At 42.7% G+C, this 20,448-nt stretch overlaps 1 protein-coding gene across 4 annotated transcripts; it reads right to left on the bottom strand.

The window, feature by feature from the left end:
* Positions 1–947: 947 nt before the first annotated feature.
* rfx1a (regulatory factor X, 1a (influences HLA class II expression)) lies at positions 948–18,759 on the bottom strand. 4 transcript variants are annotated; one of them, XM_078284843.1, is made up of 18 exons: positions 18,663–18,759; positions 16,598–16,979; positions 13,918–14,027; positions 13,712–13,807; positions 12,878–12,972; positions 12,346–12,769; positions 11,424–11,599; positions 11,055–11,174; positions 10,616–10,749; positions 10,146–10,264; positions 8,795–8,901; positions 8,216–8,367; positions 7,406–7,503; positions 6,702–6,851; positions 5,564–5,772; positions 3,697–3,850; positions 3,555–3,600; positions 948–3,396 (listed from the first exon to the last, which is right to left on the bottom strand). In XM_078284843.1, exons 2-18 carry the CDS (start codon positions 16,956–16,958, stop codon positions 3,236–3,238), a joined length of 2,712 nt encoding a protein of 903 aa, XP_078140969.1. In that variant the 5' UTR covers positions 16,959–16,979; positions 18,663–18,759; the 3' UTR covers positions 948–3,235. The 4 variants fall into 4 exon arrangements, with proteins under 4 accessions (XP_078140969.1, XP_078140970.1, XP_071768414.1 ...); XM_078284844.1 differs by having other exon boundaries at positions 948–3,393; XM_071912313.2 differs by having other exon boundaries at positions 11,424–11,605; positions 12,397–12,769.
* Positions 18,760–20,448: the final 1,689 nt, after the last annotated feature.

Here is a 20,448-nt window from a genome sequence, read left to right as displayed (position 1 = left end):
CATAGACATGAATGGCGTAATGTTCAGGCTAGCTAGAGAGGACGGGGTTTATAATATCATGAACTCTAACAGGAGGTACCTTTTGTAATTCAGTTAGTTATTGAGTGTTTGGATACCATTTGTATTTTTAAAGAAATTCCTTCTTCATTGAAATCAATGCCCATCCTGTTCTGTCTACTACTATGAACTTCACATTAGAACTTCAATAAGGCTTTTATTTTATCCAATCCTTTGACCTACTTTATGCTTATATACAACATTTTTGTACAACTTCTATTTTTATTTGGAAAAAAAAATGAAAATGGGAGTCAACTGAGCTTTTTCAATATAAAACTATACTGTGATTGGAGGTATACTCATACTGTTTCATACTGGCTCATACATCCTGTTTTTATGTATTCTGCACATTTGATTCCATTATATTTAAGTTTTACCTTTATTTCTTATCTTATCAGTGTTATCTTTTCAGTTTTTCAATGTGAGTGATGTTCCTGATACTGATACTTACACCATGCCAATATTCACTGTACTTGACAGCACTACATTAAAACTACTACAAAGGGTCTTATACTATGGACACAGGCAGACATTTTGTTTTAGAAAACATACTTTGTGTAGTTATGTTTTTTTTCCTGTGCTCTTCCTGTGCTCTTGCTTCAACAATTGATTAGCTCTGCTTATGCAGCAGAACTGTTATTAGATAATGTAGTGTGTGTGTGTGTGTGTGTGTAAGCCCCCAGGAAGCCACATATAGTCTACTGAACACAATAGGATGCAGCGGATGCATGTCAGATAACACAGTCGGCCACAAAGATCATAAATACTGACGTGTGAGATGTGACGGCTTTAGTGTGGCTGCACATATTGTTCAAAACAAACATATACTTCTTGAAACTTCTTGAAAAAAGAAATCTACAAGAGGGACTGAGGGTGCAATTTTAAAAATTCTTTAATTTATATCTTTAAAATTAAAAACATCTGAATTGCATTCTACCACCTCCAAAGGCACAGTCATACTTACAGCTGACCAAATTCATAAAACACTGCCACTGGACATCTTTTTTTCCTATTTGTTTCGCTTTTGTACATAAGAAACCAAGCACTATAAAAATGACAAAACATTTTTTTCTCACTGGGTAAAGAATGGCCATTCTATATGCTGTAGATCATTAAAAGATTGGAGTGATATGTAATCAGCTGTGGTAGCAGTAGACTTCCTAGAAAGGATAACATGCTGGTTTGAAGCTAGCAATGCTAGTTGAAAACATGTGCATTGCAGCTGTTAAAAGATTTAAAAGACACAGAATTTAAAAATCAAATAATGACATGTTTACAACAACCAATCGTGATGAACAGTGTTTAAGAACATGGATGTTCGATGCAAAACAAAACCATTGGCAGGAAGGCGGAAACGCAAGATGCAGTGAGATGAAAGAACAGTGAGGGGAGATAGGTGTTGGTGGAGGACTACGCAGAAAGAGCCATCAGATCTGTCTCGCATCTCATCAAGCTCTCTTAACCGCAGAGTGGTGCCTGCGCTCAGGGGAGTTTCACATGAAATCTGACAGCTGCACCACACCGCTCAAAACACATCAGAGAACTCCAGAGAAGACGGAGAACATTTCTGTATCCGAGTTTTAAAAGACAATAGTCAATATGTGCAAAAAGGCAGGGCCTTAGCCTGTATGTGGAAAATTCATCAAATGATACGGATTGAGAACTGAACGTACACTCAATACACACATCAATAAATGCACACAAAGGTTGCTTACAATGTGTGACGACACAGCACCGTACACTGCACAAAAGGTTCACTTAGTGACACAATAAAATTCAAAATAGTGGATAAATATACAGTATATTGTATATATATTACTGTTCTTACTCAGGCACAGTCCTCCTTGAAACATACAAAGAGAATAAAAACAAAACAAAACAATGGGATCTGGGATAAAAGCAGGCAGGTTTGGCACAGAAATGGAAAAATACATTGAAATAAGGCAAGAAAAATGATATGTCAAAGGAAAAGGAAGCCACAGAGGAACCAATGAAATGGACCGGAATGAAGCACTTAAATCACAAATATATGACACATACCTCTCTCAAGGAACCAGATGTTCTATAAAAAGAGGGAGGATTTTTTTGCAGCAACTAATGGGAGCACCTTTTCCACAGCCATTGGTTTCTTTTTACAAGTGTGTGTAGTAGCTGTGACAGGCACCCCAAGACCACAACACTTTCTTTACAAGCAAATAAAAACCAAACAAGAAATCTACACACTTATCCCAAATCAATATTCGAATGCCTTGGAAAATATCCACTGAAAAAAACAGTCAACACTTGGCATGACTTACAATCACACAACCAGACAACGCGCACACTTGCAACACACACGCACGCACGCACGCACACACACACTATCACAAAAACCACTTTCGGTCAGACTCTAGAAGGAACAGCAGACCGGTGTGACCCCAGTGCTCATACAAGCATACAGAAAACACACGATAGGGGTTGTGAAACACGCACGAGACAAACTGACCCCATAATCCCAATGATCTGCTGTCTTCCACGAGCGTCTCTCCTTCGACAAATAACAGCTAAGCGGGCACATACTGCTCAGCAACCATGTACTGCTGAGCATCATTTTTTGCGCCCTTCTCTTCTCCCGCAGACGTTACACACATCGTAGTATTTTCAAGACCACTTTGATACGGCAGTGACAGTTATGGAAAGAGGACCCGAGGTGAGCAGAAGCGTTTCAGCAAGGAGACGGTGAGGCTGCAACGCGATGAGAGACACATGCCGGCTCCTAGTTCATTTGCACAGATCCATATAATTGACCCCAGGCGGAGAGGTCAACACGCTCTACGCTTCTCTTTGCATTGGGAGAGTCAGGTCACTGGTGGAGCCACGTCCTGCTGCCATGCCGGTGATTGTGTATTTAATCGTTTGTGCCAGGCGGAGTCTGTGCTTACAGTGTGGTGGACAGGGGGGCATTTGTGCCATCCAGGCTGTAGTGGTACTGAATGGGTGTGTGTTTTGTTTGTCTAAGTGTAGACAAGTAGGACAGTTATGTGGGACAGACTGCAGCGGTTGTGTTTGCACACGCACTCACATTTACAAGATCTACATGTAATATCAAGTGTATAAATTAGTGTACTTTGTACATCTGTGTGTGTGTGTGTGTGTGTAATCATATAATCGATGAGTGTCTCGTAGTGTTAATTTCCGTTCAGTTGTCAGCTGAGCCGGTGGCGAAGAGCACTCTCTGGTCAGTTCTGGCCAGCTTGGCGGGAGGCTCGAGAGACTCCTCTCCCAGCCCCGCCCCATCCGAGGGGAGGGACAGCTCCTGACCTTCCTCGTCGCTCTCATCCTCCTCCTCCTCTTCGTCTTCTGGGACAGACACAAAGGGAAGGGAGTTTGTTACAAAACAATGCTTGGTACAACACACTGCAGTTGACAGCAGTAGTTACTGTGAGATATACAGTAGTACAGTGCAGCACTGTACCACAGCATAAACACGGCATAGTGAAGGCAAGTAATCAAGTTACCTTTGTCGGGATCCAGTGGGTTCAAACTGCGGCCTAAACTGGCAAACTGGAGGGGAGAAGAGAATGTGTTAACACTGTAAACATGGTTTAGATTATCATTTCATTTTGATGCTTATATGTGTGTGTGTGTGTGTGTATGTACCTCTCCCATGACAGCAATGGGGGTCTCTCCTTTAGCCTGGGCTACTCTGTGCTCTATCAGGTAGTACATGTACTCATCATACAGCAGGCGGATCAAGTGGAAGGAGCCAAAACTGGCAGCACTACGCAGGGTCAGGTCCCTGATCACCATGGAACTGGAGGACGGAGACGAGGGGTGGAGGGTTGATTAAATCACTGCACACTGTATGTTCTCCAACTGGTTCACTTCTACACCAATTAAGAATACCAAGTCTTTCTCAGTGCTTCGCTATGACAAAGCTCAAAGCATGGGTCCACTCTAATTTAAGATGCTTCACACCAACCCAATGAAAAACAGTGGTACGAAAATGTGAACGTGTGAATGTCAAGATGATCAGAATAGGTCCCAGTGGCTACAGTTAAAAATTGAGACGGTCTCTTTTTTTAGATGCAGGAACATTTAGCAGACAGTGTGTGAACATTCACACAGAATGTGTCAAGTGGACTAACATGAAAAAATCAACAGAGGTGTGAATAGGCTTTTAGGCTGTGATTTTTATCACATACAAAATATAAACATTTAAAATAATTCCAGTTCCATTTTACCTTATGCATAGGGTTGATAAGATTTTATCAATGTTGAGGATTCTTCCTTAAAGCTGCTACCAGCAGAAATTGAAACTTGAGTGGTAGTGTTTTACATCACTGTCACAAAGAGCACTCGCCACTTGTTCCCCCCTCTGCAGAATGCAGAGAGAAGCCGAATATGTATATAGAAGAGGTGATGTGAAATTGTCACATATTGCAAACCGAATAATGGAACTGGAATAAACTTGTGTAAGAAGACAAGTTATTGTGGTGGCTAATCTATGCTGATGAAAAATATTTTTGCTGGCGAATATTTTAGTTTCAACTAGACAGAGCTAGCAAAGCAGTTTTGCCTATGCTGCACACCTAGCTAAGTGCTGTGGGACTGGACGGTATCTGTACATGTCTGTGTATTTGTTTCCGTATGAACAAGAGCAATCAAAGTGAGTCATCTTTCCATTGTGGTTGAGGCTCTATCTTTGCGCCTTAAGTCAGTCCTGCACATTTTGCACCAAACCTTACCCCAGGACAAAGAGAATAAACCAATTTACACCTAGATGGTCTCATTTTTGACAGCCATTACACTATGCTATCAAAATTAATTTGATAGCATTTGATCATGATATATTGAGGTAAATATTCTAGATGTAGGGACTTTAATGATTCGATTCCTTAACGATTCTGAAACTGAACTGATTGAAATTCTGCTACCAATCCTAATTTAGAATGAATAAAAAGTGTTATTAACTGTTCATACCATAGAGTTTTATCATTATGTTCATAATAACCTTACCTCCAAAACTGTACACTGTGTGTCACTGTGAGGTTGTGACATGAATTAGTGAAGCTCAGCGGGAGCAGAATGTGTTCAGTTCAGGAGCAGCTGAGTAGCTGAAGCTCCCAGCAGAGGAGTGACAAACAGAACAAACTACACTCCTAATAGAAATATAGCCACACTGCTCCGAAACTGCTCCTAATGTGACTGCTCATGTCACTGCTCCCCAGCCTCACTACGCCTCACAGTCACTCACACACAGCAGATGAGGGAAGAATGGAGGGCGAAACAATTTGATAATGAATGAATGAATTAAAATTTGATCATAGAGAATAATGGGGAATCAATAATGGGAATCAATAACGCAAACGTGTTTCAATTTGTTAGTTCAGGAAACACTGGACCTGGTTTGTCAAATGAACTGGGTCTCGATTCACAACTCTATTTATGAACTGCCTGAAGTTCTACAGAATTGGCCAAAACGCTTCATTCTCACTCTGACCATCAAACTGCTGTTCCGTCTCACCTGTAGAAAGACCACTTGAGCAGGAAGAGCTTGGCGGCCTTAGGGAAGGCGGGGCTTTGCTGGTAGGGCTTTAGGACCTGGGAGACCACACCGTCCAGCCAGGCGGCCCACTGCTCCAGGGAGTTCTGCTGCTGGAGGGTCAGCTTAAAGTCCTGCTCCAGTCGCTGGACCACACGGTCCTCACACCGGCACACCCACGAAGCCTGCTCCTGTAGAGAGGGGGGTTGGGGTGGGGTACAAGGTGTCACTATGTGGCTGTCACACCTGTTATTAGTTGTGGCAGTAGCGGACAGCGTCCAGGGTTGAATGTATGTGACAATATCCTGAGGCGGCAGGGTGACCTAATGTTTAGAGAGACTGTCCTTCAAGCAGAGGACTCAGGTTCAAGCTCCCATATCAAAAAGTATCTGATCTGCTGAAGTGTCTTTGAGCAAGACACCGAATCCCAACCAGATTCAGGGTTCTGTAACTGACCCTGCACTCTGACCTCCCTGGAGGGGGGGGGGGGGGTCAAGTGAAAAGAGAATCCCCTACAGAGATCAACAAGGCATCACATTACATAATATGAGTGTGAAGCAAGTACTTTCTGAGAATGAGCAACAGGGCCAAAATAAATAGGTGAAACTGAGTTTAGTGAACTTTGTCCTGAAGATCTGTGTGTCTGCTACCTTTTTACCTTTGGGTATTTGATGTTGAAATGAGCAACAGGGCTCAGTCTACTTTGCCTGGGTAAATGGGGGCTAAAGAAAAGTAATCATTACAGTACATTACAGTGAGAGTGACTGCTCAATATCTTCCTTTCTTTCTTTTTTAATAATTTTAAATTGTTGTGGAGTGTGTATTTTTTTTCTGTTTTATGTGAAGCACATTGTATTTGCCTTGTGTATGAAATGTGCTATATAAATAAATTTTGCCTTGCCTTGCCTTGCCTTAAACAATTGCTAAATCGTGAGCACAGAACCAACACCTATCTAACCACCCTGCCACTGTCACACATGATGCCTCAGCTAAACCACAGGCTAGAATTCACAGCATATGCACAACACTAAGACTAATGCAAGGTTGAACCAAGATACTGAAATACATGTGAGTTGCCATGAAGGCTACCAGGTGCACAATGTTCAGAGATTAGACGGACCTGGACATTAGCAAAGTCGACCCGGTTGAGGTCGGAGAGCATTTGGTTGATCTGGGCCGTGTTCTGGAGGACGGCGCGGGCTGCCTGAGCAAGGTGGTTCAGACTGGTGTAGCGGCGCAGAGTCTGGGCAAACGCACTGGCTGACGTTACCTGACGGAGGACAGGGAGAAGATGAGGGGGATGTGAGGGTGTGTACTTGTGTGTAGTGCCATACAAATGGCAGACGTGGAAAAATACGAATGCTTTCACACACACAGACACACATACAGACACATATATATCTACAAATACACAAGACTTGGATGTAACAGCAGCTATTTTGGGTGAGCATCTAGGAATCTGGCTTGGATGTTAAAGGGAAGAAGGGGCGGGGCGAGAGTAGGTATGTCATTGCAGTTCATTGAATTAGGCCCACAACACCTCCAGATGACTCAACAGCAAGTTGAGCCATCTGGAGTCCCAGAGCCAAGTCGTCCACACTGATCAGACTGATGCTCATCTACACTACCTTGTATCTACACTTAGACTCACACAAAGTTCACAGTATTACACCCATCTAACCTGACCTAGCCATCAGTCTCAAAAACAATAGGCTTACGGGGCGGCTGACCCTGCAGGCTTGAAACAGCCTGCTTAGCAGTTCAGAAACCAAGTTGGACCAACAATTTTAGGCTAAAGGGAAGGCTGATATACAGGGAACGTACCTTGATGCGGACCATCTCCTCGGGGATGTTCATCATGGCGGTGGTCAGCCAGCTCTCCAGGCTCTTGGCAAAGTTGCGGATGGCTTGAGTTAAGGCACCTGGGGACAGGGGGAAATAACAGAATTAGAGGACAACTTGAATTTAATGCTGTTTTACTGTTTAATGTATAGTTGATATGTCCTTGTCCCCCACAAGAGCTAATATAATTCTGGATCAGTTTATAGGCTAGAAATAAGAGTATTTACTAAATAATCAACAGTATATTTCAATGTATAAGTCTGTTACAAATAATAAATCTCAGGCTTGTAATAGACTCTCCTCCACACTCAGTATCTAGTAACTGTCAACTCTTATATAAACTCAGTAGACATGTATGTACTCCTGGCTTATGTAGTAGTATCTACCGTGCTACAGTGTTATAGGAGCCAGCCTGTTCTTGTAGAATTTTTTTGTAGATGTGGAGGATGGGGGTGATCTTAGTTCTGAGATCCAGGCTCACTCATGGGCCCATTCCAGGATCAGTTTGAGTAGGTGTTGCAGTTTAGGAATAGCTCTTATTTGGAATTTTTTTTTTATCACAATATATGGACAAATGTATTCTAATTGCAACTGCCTAAAATTTAAATGTAATTTTTTTCAAGCTGTAGAGGGCCACTGCAACTAAATTAATGTGAAGGAAACACTGGTTTTACGTAATGAGATGTTGTTATTGTGTGATATTTTGGCATGTGTATTTTACTCTTTGCACAGTGTTCCACAGTATACTGTTTTACGATATAAGTGCATATCATGCTCGGTCTGGGGCCTTACTGGGGATGGGCCTGAGGACGTCAGGGATGAGGATCTCCACCAGGCCCTGGTACAGGCTGTTGTCACAGTCACGGCTCCAGCGCAGCACTGGATCGTACTTACACAGCAACACCAGGCAGGACTTGGGCAGGCGCTTCTCTGACTCGTCATGACTGGCAAAACACAAGCAGTAACCGTTTTGGTCGAAAGAAAATTTTTTCCACCTTTTCTCCCTGGCTCTTTTTTACATTTACAGTGCATTAGGCATTTAGCTGATGTTTTTATCAACAAAGACTTACAGTGAGTGCTATTTCGTTACCTAGAACTTTTATCAATAATGCATTATTTTTTAAATCCTTCTACAGAGTGTTTTCTTTACATCTATTGCTTATTATTGGTTGTAATGTTGGCATTCTGAGTTTAAGCTTATTCTACTGTTGCACGCTGCAAATTGCTCTGGAAAAGAGCATCAGCTAAATGCCTAAAATTGTAAAAAATGTAAAAAGTGTGAGCGCAAGTGCAGTGTAAGGATTTTCTCACTAACACACAAACTATGCTTATGACAAAAATCTACTTTTGTGTGTGTATGTGTCCACTCACACAGCCAGTGTGGCATCTCCAGCCTGATTCTGGCTGAACCTCCAGAAGGTCTTCCACAGGGTCTCCACCAGGGTAAACTGCAGGTTGACCATCACATCCAGTATGGCCTGACAGAAAACACTTCAAACATCAATGACTGACAATGAATGACTGAGAGCATACCGATTATCAGAGGTAATATTAATAGGCCTTGGTAGAATAAATACCCTTCTGCTGTTTTTTAAATAAATTCCATTCTGTTCCATTTTACTTTTACATTAGGCCGATTACTTCTATACCCCCCAAGTCCCAAGTTTGTTGACATTAGTTTCACCTGACTGTGGCCAGTTATCTAACAGCCTGCACTTTATATATTTTTTCCAGTAAAATCATTTTCCCTGACCAAAGACACAGCATATTTGATTATATCTGGTTCATTTTTGATTAAAGTAGTCCTTTACTGACCACACAGACAGCGAGATAGATCCAGACTACAGCTGAACTGAAATCGCAATATGAACTTGCAATTTCCAAATCGCAGAGGCTGCAATTAATTGCTTAAGAGAGAGGGGCGTCCAAAATGGATTTCTAAACAAGGTGTTTTAGAGCTCCAGGTAATCTTTGGTCCAAGAAAGTACGATATTGGTGAAAACCTTTCATCATACTCAAACTCAGTAAATCCTGCACATTGACATCTATTTTTTTTTTTTTTTTACAAAATCACTTTTCTTTAAACAATGTTAAACCTGCAATAGGCGATTTCAGACCCTGTAACCAATCCTGAAACTAACGTGTGCTATGTGGAGATTTCCATGAGACGTAATGATATAAACAAATAGCCACACAGGCGGGCCAGCTGTGTTGTTGTTTTCACCTCTTTCCTAAAGCTTGTTGTCAAATTCGGCCCGAGTAATGGCGGAATCGATAAAGCGAACGAGTAAACGTTTTCAACCAGTAAACTTGCTACCTGCCTCTTCACTTGTCATTGTGGGACATGTAACCTTCAGCGGGAGAAAAATCTGGCAAAGCGAGACTGTTAACCGGAGATATTTCTCCATAGGTATGTTTATTTTATCCATTAGCCTTTATGCACAGTTTGTCTTTAAGGGCTGCCGTCGCCCAGTAGCTTTGCTGTGTGTTTGCAAAATGTGTTGCGGTTTCTGTCACCCTCTAGTGGTCAGAAATAATCGCTTAGTGTTCTAAAGAAAAACTTGATACCTGATATGAATCGCAGTTTAAATCGTAATTGCAATATTCTGTCAAATAATCGCAATTTGATTTTTTGTCAATATCGTTCAGCCCTAATCCAAACTACCCTGTCAATAGTCAAAGGTTTCCAGCTAGCTAACCAATGCCCCCTTCAGCCAGTTACCTCACAGTGTTCCCTGTAAAGCAGCTGAAAGCTCTTGATGTGCTCCAGCTCGATGCCCTCTGGCAGAGCCTTCCCCTGCAGGTCGATGTCTGGGAACTCTGGGAGGGCTCTGGATGCGTCTGGACACAGAACACAGGGACAGTGGTTACTCACAAAGAAATTACATAAAAAACAGGCAGTATTCAGTAATTGCTCTGAATAACATTGTACTATATGTGTGAATTCTCACAATAATGGCTAATGTCAAAAAAGGTTGACATCTTTGACACATGCCTCAGTGTGAATGTGGCTAAAATGCAATAGATGCATTTCTGGCAAAAGATCTGGCCAATGGCACCCCTTCCATAAGGGGATCATAAGTTTGTGATTTGTTGACATCTTGTGCAAGTCCTATCAGTTCCATGCCAGCACATCGATAACCTGTAGGTATGTGTCCATTGTAGCGTGGTGATGTAGAGCAAAAAACTCACCCAGGAATTGCTGGTACTGCTGAACCTGGGTGCTGATGTCCACGAGTCCTGCCCCCTGCTGCTGTTGCTGCTGCTGGCCCGCTCCCGACGCTGTGCCATTGGTCATTCCCTCCACCTTATGCACTGGCTTCAACCTGATGAGAGCAGGGACAAAATACAACATTCAGGTCTACACAATGATGATCAATCAGTCAAGTTTCCTTGAAAACGATGCATATGTTCATCACCCGTGGGACCAGAATTCTTTCTGGACCAAGTGGCACCACTGGTCGTGTAGAACACTGGTCCCATATTGGCCTATGGGCTGTTTGCTTCCACAGATCTTTACTTTACAACATAGAGTTTGGGTAGGATCTGATGGAAGAACTGTAGAAATAAACAGGTGGGGATAAAAGGTTCAAGTGTTCTAATGACAAGTGGTCTGCCTGTATGTGTGTACCTCTGTTTCTGTGAGAAGGGCTGCTGCCTCATGGCCAGGTGCTGCTGGTCCTCCATCAGACGAATAAGAGAAGAGCTGGCCTTGATCCTCAGCCCATAGTAGTGGTATTTAGAGTTACCTCTGTGGGGAATAGAGAAAACAGGCATGTAAGTGGGTTATAAATGTATGTGTGTGTGTGTGTGTGTACCACCATGTCCACGTTACAAATTGGTTCTTATGACTGTGTAATACATAATCTTATGCAGGTGTTCACGTCATTGGTTCTTATGACTGTGTAATACATAATCCTATGCAGGTGTTCACGTCCACATAAAGTTAACATTCACATGCGTGCCTTTCTGAGTTTGTGTGACTGATGACCCATCTTACCGTGTGCCCAGGCGTCGTGTCCGTAGCCCCATGAAGACGGATCTGATGAGTTTCCCGAAGGAGGCAGCATTGACAGGCTCTAGTTTCTGCTCCTGGCAGTGCAGCAGGTAGTGGCAGTAGAGTGTGGAGCGCGGCAGACTCACTCCTTCAGCTGTCTCATAGTTGTCCAGCAACCACTGTACCTGACACGCAGGCAGGGAAAAAGAAAGAGGCTGGAGCAGTTAGCAAAGCCTGTAGACACAAGTAGAACAACACACGTCAAAATTATGCAAGTATGCCGAGCTAAAAGGCAGCTTCACACACATTTTTCAGTTAAATATAGTACATGCACACATAGACGTTTTTCAGTTCAATTAAACATACATACAAACACAAACTCATTAACAGACTAAAACATTCACATTTCTGGTTTGTTGCTCATTCAGAAATGAAAACACAAATACATTTGTTTGCGTGCCGTGGCATACAACTTTGGTATGCAATGAATTAATGACCTGGAATATTGATGGGATGTTTGCCAAACATAGATTGGTTACCACTATCATATGGGGCTAAATATGATGAATTTGGGATGAAAAATACAGTGTTGTGGCATTTCAGGCAAAATTAAAAATGCCTCTAATCACATGCACTTTAATGACATGAAACATGATGAGGTCATGGCTTTGTTGTCTATGAGTAGGAAATCACAGTTAAAAATACTGTATGTTACAACATAGTTTTTGGGACCACTGCACAAATAAAGTATATTGTATAACCCACAGTTAACCTTTTCTGGTCCTAATACAAATCACCACGTTTTTTTAATTGTGCTTTCCACTTGACAAAACTCAACTATGACGTCATCAGCGTGCGTCACCAGAGGGTTGTGTGGATGAGAACAAAACGAGAAGAGATTCCTGCGCTTGGCGCCTCTGCATACCTTCTTGTCTGCCGACGGCACGCTACTCTCCTCGCCCTCTGTAATACTCACAGTGGCTGGGGAGGCACGGGCGTTGTGTGAGTAGCTCTGACTGTTGCCACCCGCCCCTCCACTGCTGCTTCCCAGCATGTACCCCCCCTGGATCACATAGCTGCCCGCTGCACCACCGTTGGTGCCTGCCCCATCCCCTGCCCCGTTGGTGGTGCCCCCTGTGGTCACCACCGTGGCCCCTCCCCCTGCTGCACTGGTGGGCTGGGCCACGAACATGGACACACCCCCTGTTGTGCCAGCGGTCACAGAGACGGTGAGTGGTGTACCGGGGGTGGAGGCCTGTGAGCCTGAGGTGGGCGGAGCTTCATAGTACTGGGCAGCTGTGGTCTGGGTGTACAGGGGAGTGTCTGTGTAGGGGAAGCTGCTGGAACGACTGGATGGGAGACAGGGAGGAAGTGTTAGGGAGAGATGAAAGAAATGTTCTGTATGTGTGTGTGTCTGAACGTGTGTGAGAAATTGATGGATTCAGTGTTATTCTAACATGGTGCTGGTGGTGTAGTTGCCGTCTCCTTCCACATACTGCACTTGATTGGTGTACACATGTTGCACTGGCACCTGTGTCAGCTGCTGCTGCACCTGAGGAACACACACACAAAATCTGGTAAATCCCTCCCTGCCTATTCGACCCACATCAACCACTTCATTACCTGCGAATCCTAAGCTCATTCAGGTACACTTGCATTTCTTACCGACTAACAAATATTCTCTCTCCCTTTAACTCTATACCAGCAGTCGCCCCCTGTCCCCCTGACCTACTTGGAGAGCTGTTGCTGTGGCCAGCGGCAGTGGCTGACTGTGGCCTGAGGTGGCGACTGAAGGGTAGGCTCCTATCTCTCTCTCCAAACCAACAGAGTGCAGACACAGTGAGAGCGCATGTGGAGGAAAACCCAAGGGGAGGAAGAGGGGCATGTAGGGGGGGTCGTCCATGCTGTAGTCTGCCGCTGCCCAGACCAGGTATTCTGGCTGTCTGATCTCCTGCTGCAGCTGCCACTCCTCTAGCTCCCTGTCTCTGCCTGACGCTGACACCCTGGTGCTAGGGGGGAGCTGGAATCCAGCAGTGGTGAGGTTCGGCCATAGACGTAATGAGCTGACTAATACTGAGGCTATATGTGATGACGTTATCAAGTTTTGGATGTGCCGGAGGTCACAAGTGATCCCCTTTGTAATGGCAACTGCGATAATCTGTGTGTGCATGCGTATTCCTGTGTGTGTGTTGGTCAGTGACTGCTCAAGTGAGTTTCAAACGTCATACTTGACCACCACTGAGATATCAGCAATGATAAGCTGTGTGTGTTAGTGTGTGTGTTTGATTTACCTCCTGGCTGATATGAACAGGCTGTAGGCTGGTGACACTGAGCTGGGTGCCTGGCTCGGTCTTGGCTATCTGAGAGGTGGCCTGCACCACGGACCTCTGGTGACATGAACATACACAGGACACAGGATGGATTAAAGAATAACTTCTTCTGCTACGTTAACAGCTGTGGAGGAAAAATGTATTTTGAGTGTGTGTGCATGTTTTACCTGCTGAGCCGTCTGTACCTGCTGAACCACCTGTGTGGGAACTCCTGTCTGCACCACAGCCGGAGGGGGGCTGGAGTCTGACACACTGTCACTAGAATGGAGGGAGCCCTCTGAAGGACAGAGAGGGGGGGATTACAGTACTGTTACAAGTCATTTCCGCTATTTACCTTGCAGATATGCTGGCTACCATTTAATCATTGCACATTTCCTCTTTCATGCAAAGTCTCAAACTGTATGAGTCATGACAATAACAGTAACTTATCCTAAAACCGTGAACAGGAAATGGTAAACCGAGACACCTCTTCCTTCTTGGCATACAAGTGTTTTTTGAACATGTGAAAGAATGACTATATATTTGAATAATCTTCCTATGTCGCATGGCCCAGTTGTATACAATTCCAATTCTAAAGTATATGTTTGAAGTATCACATTTTATTGCCCTTTAAGAACATGGTTATAGATGGTGATGTTATATTTGGTATTGGCATTTGGTAGTTGTACATTGTGTCTGTGTAAGTTCTAGGCTAGTTTTCATGATAAAGAAGACTGTATATAACTAATTATCACATATTAATGAATGCGATTTTACAGAAATGTTTAAGACACTTTCACTGAAGTCTTTAAGGAACTTTAAGTTTCAGCATCATCATGTGTGAGCAGTAACTCTTAAATTTTGGTCTGATGGAGTGAAGCATTGCAGCTGTGCATTTAATTAATCTATGTATATGTGGTACTGTAGATACATAGGTAGGTACATAAATGACCTAAAACATTCTAAATTCATATGTTCATTCTTAAAATCAACACGAAGGCTTTCAAAGAATTTTGGACAGCTTTAAACAGAAATCACATCTCATAATATGATTTGTAACAGTTCCAAAACACCACCTTAACTTATGATCCAGTTGGGAAGTAAACATAAACCAATAGCCAAATGCTGGCAAATTTTGATTGGTTGCTAATAGGGCTGGGTATCATCTGAAAATTTTAGTACTGGTACTGATGCCACTTTCTTTCATTTAATACCGGTACCACAACGGTACTTTTTTTCAATACCAATGTTGAATAAAAGCTCATTATGTAATGCAATAGCCTCATTTCTTTTTTACTATTACATAATTTTTTCCATTGCTTTTCCCAACTAAAAGAAATAACACTTAAACTCACTTAACCATGAAATTCAATATGCATTAATTTATCTTTTTCACTTTAACAGTATAAAGCAATCAAAACTATACGATTTAAAGACCTTATTATAACTATTTAAACTATTTAATAGTGTAATATTTAATTTTAAATATTTTGAACTATAGCCCTCTGTGGAAGGCAGGAGTATTACCAGGTGAGGTCGGAAAGTCATCCACATGCTAAAATGATTTACTGGGAAACCGTGTTAATCCAGGGACAAGCCAGAGAGAATGTGCCACACGTCGTCACCCACAGCACAGCAAAACTGGCAAAACTCTCTTCAAGTGGTTTCATATCATTGTAATGCCAGATGCAGCAGCTCCTGGACTCTTTTCCACTATTATCTCTATTTCCCTTGGCACCAAACGGTGTTTAAATGCATTATATCCTCCTTTTATTGTTTATCTTCTATTCTATTTGTGTGTTTATATATATTATTTTTTCCCTGCTGAATCCTGCTGCAACAACCTAATTTCCCAATGGGGATCAATAAAGTGAGTGAACTGAGTAAGCTGCTCTTCCCCGCCACTGGTTATATGGCCCTTGTAATCCAGATGCCAGGTGCTGATGTTGGTACCAAAATTTCCGATCATTTTAACATTTTTCGGTAGCACTGACATGATTTGGTCGGTGCCAGAAAAGCACTGGCCATCTGTACCCAGCTCTAGTGGCTAAAAAGTTTGTCAATTCTCCCAGCCACTTGGCAGGTATCTTTAGTCATAAGTCATAAGTCACTCTGTTGGTCAGTCAGTTGGTCGGTCCCAAAAATTTCAAAAAACGTAACTGCACATGTGCCATTGTGGGACACAGCTATAAAGAGTCTATGAGCCTGACTGCTCTGATTTTAGCTTGGTTGGTAAAGCATAGGTTTGCCATGCCAGAGATCCCAAGTTCCGATTCTTAGTGAGTCAATTTAGCACATTTAGCACCATTTTTTCATGCATGCTGGCTTGCCCAAGCACCAAGCTGGTCGCAGTTTATCACAAATTACGTGTTTGGTGAAGTCTATGGAAATCTGTTGTTTTCAAACACCCATTTCAGCAGGTCAAAATTCAGGGACTGATAGAACGTTTGGATTCAATCAGAACAAATGTTTTGTTTTCTCACCCTAAATGTGACTAAATGGTCCATAATACTTTGAAACATTATGGTCCTGAAAGAACCATACATTTGAAATTCTTTATCTGTGACATTACTTGTAAACCCAAAAAACGAAGAACTCCGCTGATCACTGTTCTCACCTGCTGGAAATGTAAGTATGCTTAAATGAAAGAACATTTATCTTTCCAACACTACCAAATACATACACACTGAAGGTTTATAAAAAACAAAGTTATGTTTATTTAGGTAGTACCACCTATAACCGCACATACAGGAGGAAAATAGAGCAGGGACAGGATTTAAGAGGTGGAGATTGGATGTAACCCCCCCCCCACCCCAGGTCTAATTTAATCCCAGTAGTTTATAATGGTGTGTGATGCTCAGCCTTTACCTGTGACAGTAACTACGATGTACTGAGGTGTGCTTTGAGCATTCCCAGACTGTGTGGGGGAGCCCTGGATCTCTGCAGTCACATACTGTGTCTGAGCCGGTTGGGCCTGTGCTGTGGGCTGGGTTTGGCTACCAGCTGCAGGCTTCTGGGTGGCGATGGAAGTGGCTTGCTCAGCAGGAGTGGTTTGGCCTGTGGGTGTGACAGCAGTGGAAGTGGCCACAGTGGTCTGAATCTCAGCCAGAAACTGAGGGGCAGTGGCAGGGGTGGAGCTGGCTGCAGGTTGTACAGCTGTGACAGTTACACCGGCCCCCTGGGGTTGGGTTGTCGGCTGGATCTCACCTACGTAGCCTGAGGTGGCCATCACAAGAGCTGGGAGTCACCACTGACGACAGGAAAAAGAAGTGAGCGACTAGTTATACATTTCAAAACAAAAACAAAACGGCCAAATGTCATCAATGTAACTTTGAGATACACTGAAAATATAACTACAGCGAGATGAGAGCAGAAATGTTTACCTAACTACATAAATGAAAACATGTTTAACTGAAACTAACTGTATTCGTTGCAGCGCTTTTTAGAGCTCATGATAAAGTTGATTTGACTGGCCTGGGTAGGTTGGCATTTCATATCCTGGAGGCGCAAGGAGTAATTCTGCATCCTCATATGTAGAATTATGTTCAAATTAATTAGTAAAAGGACTGGGTCTGAAAGTCCTCCTCTAGCTAACTTGTCAGCGGTGCAGCTAGCGAGGAGATGTGGGGGGGGAGGACTGACAGGAAAAAGCATTTGGTGTCCCATTACCTGTAATGTGATCACACAGCCTATGGGCTTTCACTCATATATGCCTGTAGCAGAAGTTGGGAAAATCCCTTACCACATTTTCAGAACTGCAGTAATTTTTCAAAGCATTCAAATTCTGTTATGCTTTCTCCTCATGTAACACACAATGAAGGGAGGATTAAATGTACACTTTAACCATCATTTGGGCCAACAGTCTTTTATCTGAACACCCTTGATGATGTAGACTTGACACCTTCCACAAACATTCCTCTTTGTCTCTAGCACAGACTCTCTGGCTCTCTCTCTCACACACACTTCAGTGAGGACACAACACTGGGACAGAAGAATTGTTTTTCTTCTATATTATGACCTAAGTCTGTTTACTAAATCCGAAATAAGAAGACCCTTGAATTAATAGCCGATTAGTAACAATAACCATTATTATAGGACCGTAAAAACGCAAATTGAATTAACTGCTAGATTGAATTCAGACAGAAGCACCTGCAAAAACGCCCTTCTTTGCCACGCCCCTTCCATATTAAGTGTCTGCCACCTGACGTTGTGCCGTCGTGGCTCTCTCAACTTTCCATTATTCGAGTAGGGTAGTTGCCAATGATGCCTATCAGGCCGACTCCTCCCCTGCTTCAACGTTAGTAACAAAGTAACGCTAACGAAAACCAAGCTAAAACTGCAGTTTGAACTTGTCTAACCTCATTTTTGTCTTCCCTTTTGGTCGTTAACGTTAAGAAATGTAGCTATGGGCTGGGGTTTTACGTTGAGCTAGCTGTTCAAAGAAACACACCATGTTAAAATGTAATTTAAATGACGTAGCATGTCAGTTACTGGTCGCCAGTAACGTTAGCTCGTTCCGTCAGCTATGAATAATAGTAACGTTAAACACAATCCTGTCGTGACAGCACTGATGCTAGCCAGCTAGCAAGGTAACACTGGTATCAAGCTAACTGGTCTCTACAACAACCGCCATTTTGTACCCTTTGCATTTGACATCGCCATAACAACGGCCTGCTTAGGCATGCATCTGTGGCTGCGTCGTCATGGCAAGCATAATCCAATGTTACTCGAATGAGTAGCCAGCACCAACTACTCCCTTCAAGAAATACACTTGAGCGATTATCAATGCGACAGCTAGCTACCCGGCTAACGTTAGCTAACACTGGAAGCCAGCTTGCTGTTATGGCTACTGAAACAACAAGGAAAAAACAGTACAAATTTCATTTGAACCATTAGTGGACAGAAAAGCTTTCCAATATATTTAGAGCTTCACCTCTGGTTCCGAGTGAATTTCCCACCGGTAAATTTCTTTTTTTTTTTTTTGGCGGATTCAGTTGTTGTTGTTGATTCTCGTTGCTGGGTTCTTGTCGCCAGGGCTACCGTGGCTATGGCGCTTCGTCCTCACCAGGGCAACTGTTGCTACCCACCCGCTCCCTTCCCTCCCCCCTCGTTGTTCTGATTGGCTGAGTACTCCCAAATCGTCTTAAAGTCATAGGACCATAAAAATTCCCAGTACAAAGCCTTCCACGCCCATTTGTGGAAAATCTCTGTCTATCATAGAGACGAAATTTTACAACTAAGGCGGATGCTCTGCCAGGGAAAGTAATTGGCTCATCCCAGTGCTTATCAAAATTCTGCAGTCAGTGATTTGATAGTTAGGCTACATAGTAACTAAATGTAATATTTTATTGATAAGAGAGTGGCTAGTACAATACAATTATGATCACCTCATATGTCATGCCTTTGATGATGATACATATCTGCATGATCCAAGCCAATACACTCAAGGATGCATTGATACTAAGCTCATCATATTAATGGCATAAGTAACAGAACTTATACCTCCAGTTTGACTCATCATAGAAACATTTTCAACAGTAGCCTACATCAATTCTGTTGATAATAAAAAAAAAAATTGGGAGAACAACAAATATAAACAAACACACACACACACACACACATATACACAAACACACACACACACACACACATACACACACAATTGAACACAATGGTCCAGATGCATATAGAATGAATGAAGCCTTGTGGATTGATGCAATTAGCTCGGTGTCCACATCCGTTCTTACCAAGCCTGTCATGATACTGCGGTACAGGCACTATGGGGCAAACTAGGAGGACCACATGATGTCATCTTAATATACACAGTCCATAAACAACACATTGACAAAAAGTATAGTCCATAGTGTTCTATGATCACTCTCTTGACCTCCCCAGGTCACCCTCTGACACTGTATAAATGAATGTCAGGCTGGACACCCTCCATAAAATGCCATGTTGTTTGCTTGTTATCATCACATTAATTACAAATTCATCATCCCCATTGTCATTTCCCAAACGAGCGACCTTTGACTACGTGGATGCACAGATAGAAATGTGTTTTTTTGCCTGACTCCTATTATGACTTCTATGTTATCTGACTTTGAAAATGTCACTGGCCCTGTCTCAGTCCTTCCTGGCTCACCGTTCTGCAAAAAGACTACGGGAGCTTGTCAAGGGAAATGGAAAATTATACATAGGGGGAGGTTATACAGGGTTATACAGCGTGGATTCAACTGTGGGATACGAAAACTGGCAAAACTGGTGTAAATAATTGGGATATGTGGTCACAATGGTTAAAAAGGCCCACCTGATATTGGCCTGTGAGGTGCCAGTAAGGGTCAAATCTTATCAGGCGGACCAGAATTCATGGCAGCATGCCTGATTAGGTCTGAAAGGTTCACTTCATGAGAGCACAGTTCATTTCCGTTCACCATATTTTTATCATTTTTACTTCTGAACGGGATGACCTTTATATTCTACCCCTCCTTTTACGACTCTTTAAACGGGTAGGACTAGTTCATTTTGTTGAGTATCCACAAGTTCCAATCCATAATAGAAAGTGTCTGTAAGGTGGCCAACCTGAACATTCATTTTGTAATTACATCAAATTCTGAGTACTCCTTTTCGCTTTAATTTGACTAATTTATTTAGCCCTTAAACTATATATACTTACTTACTGACTGATAGTAAATAGCTAACATCTGGCAAGCATCCTAGCT

This window comes from Centroberyx gerrardi, chromosome 7 (assembly GCF_048128805.1).
Source record: "Centroberyx gerrardi isolate f3 chromosome 7, fCenGer3.hap1.cur.20231027, whole genome shotgun sequence".
NCBI classification, from domain to species: Eukaryota; Metazoa; Chordata; class Actinopteri; order Beryciformes; family Berycidae; genus Centroberyx; species Centroberyx gerrardi.
This window is presented reverse-complemented; position numbering and strand designations above follow the sequence as displayed.

Bases quoted from the DNA above. Each gene is read 5' to 3' on its own strand.
- rfx1a (XM_078284843.1), bottom strand. From the start codon at position 16,958: ATGGCCACCTCAGGCTACGTAGGTGAGATCCAGCCGACAACCCAACCC. The intron at 10,750-11,054 runs GTACACACATAC...TGCTCTCATCAG, and splicing joins CCCTTCTCACAGAAACAGAG to GTTGAAGCCAGTGCATAAGG. The intron at 3,397-3,554 runs GTAACTTGATTA...TGTCTGTCCCAG, and splicing joins CCCACTGGATCCCGACAAAG to AAGACGAAGAGGAGGAGGAG.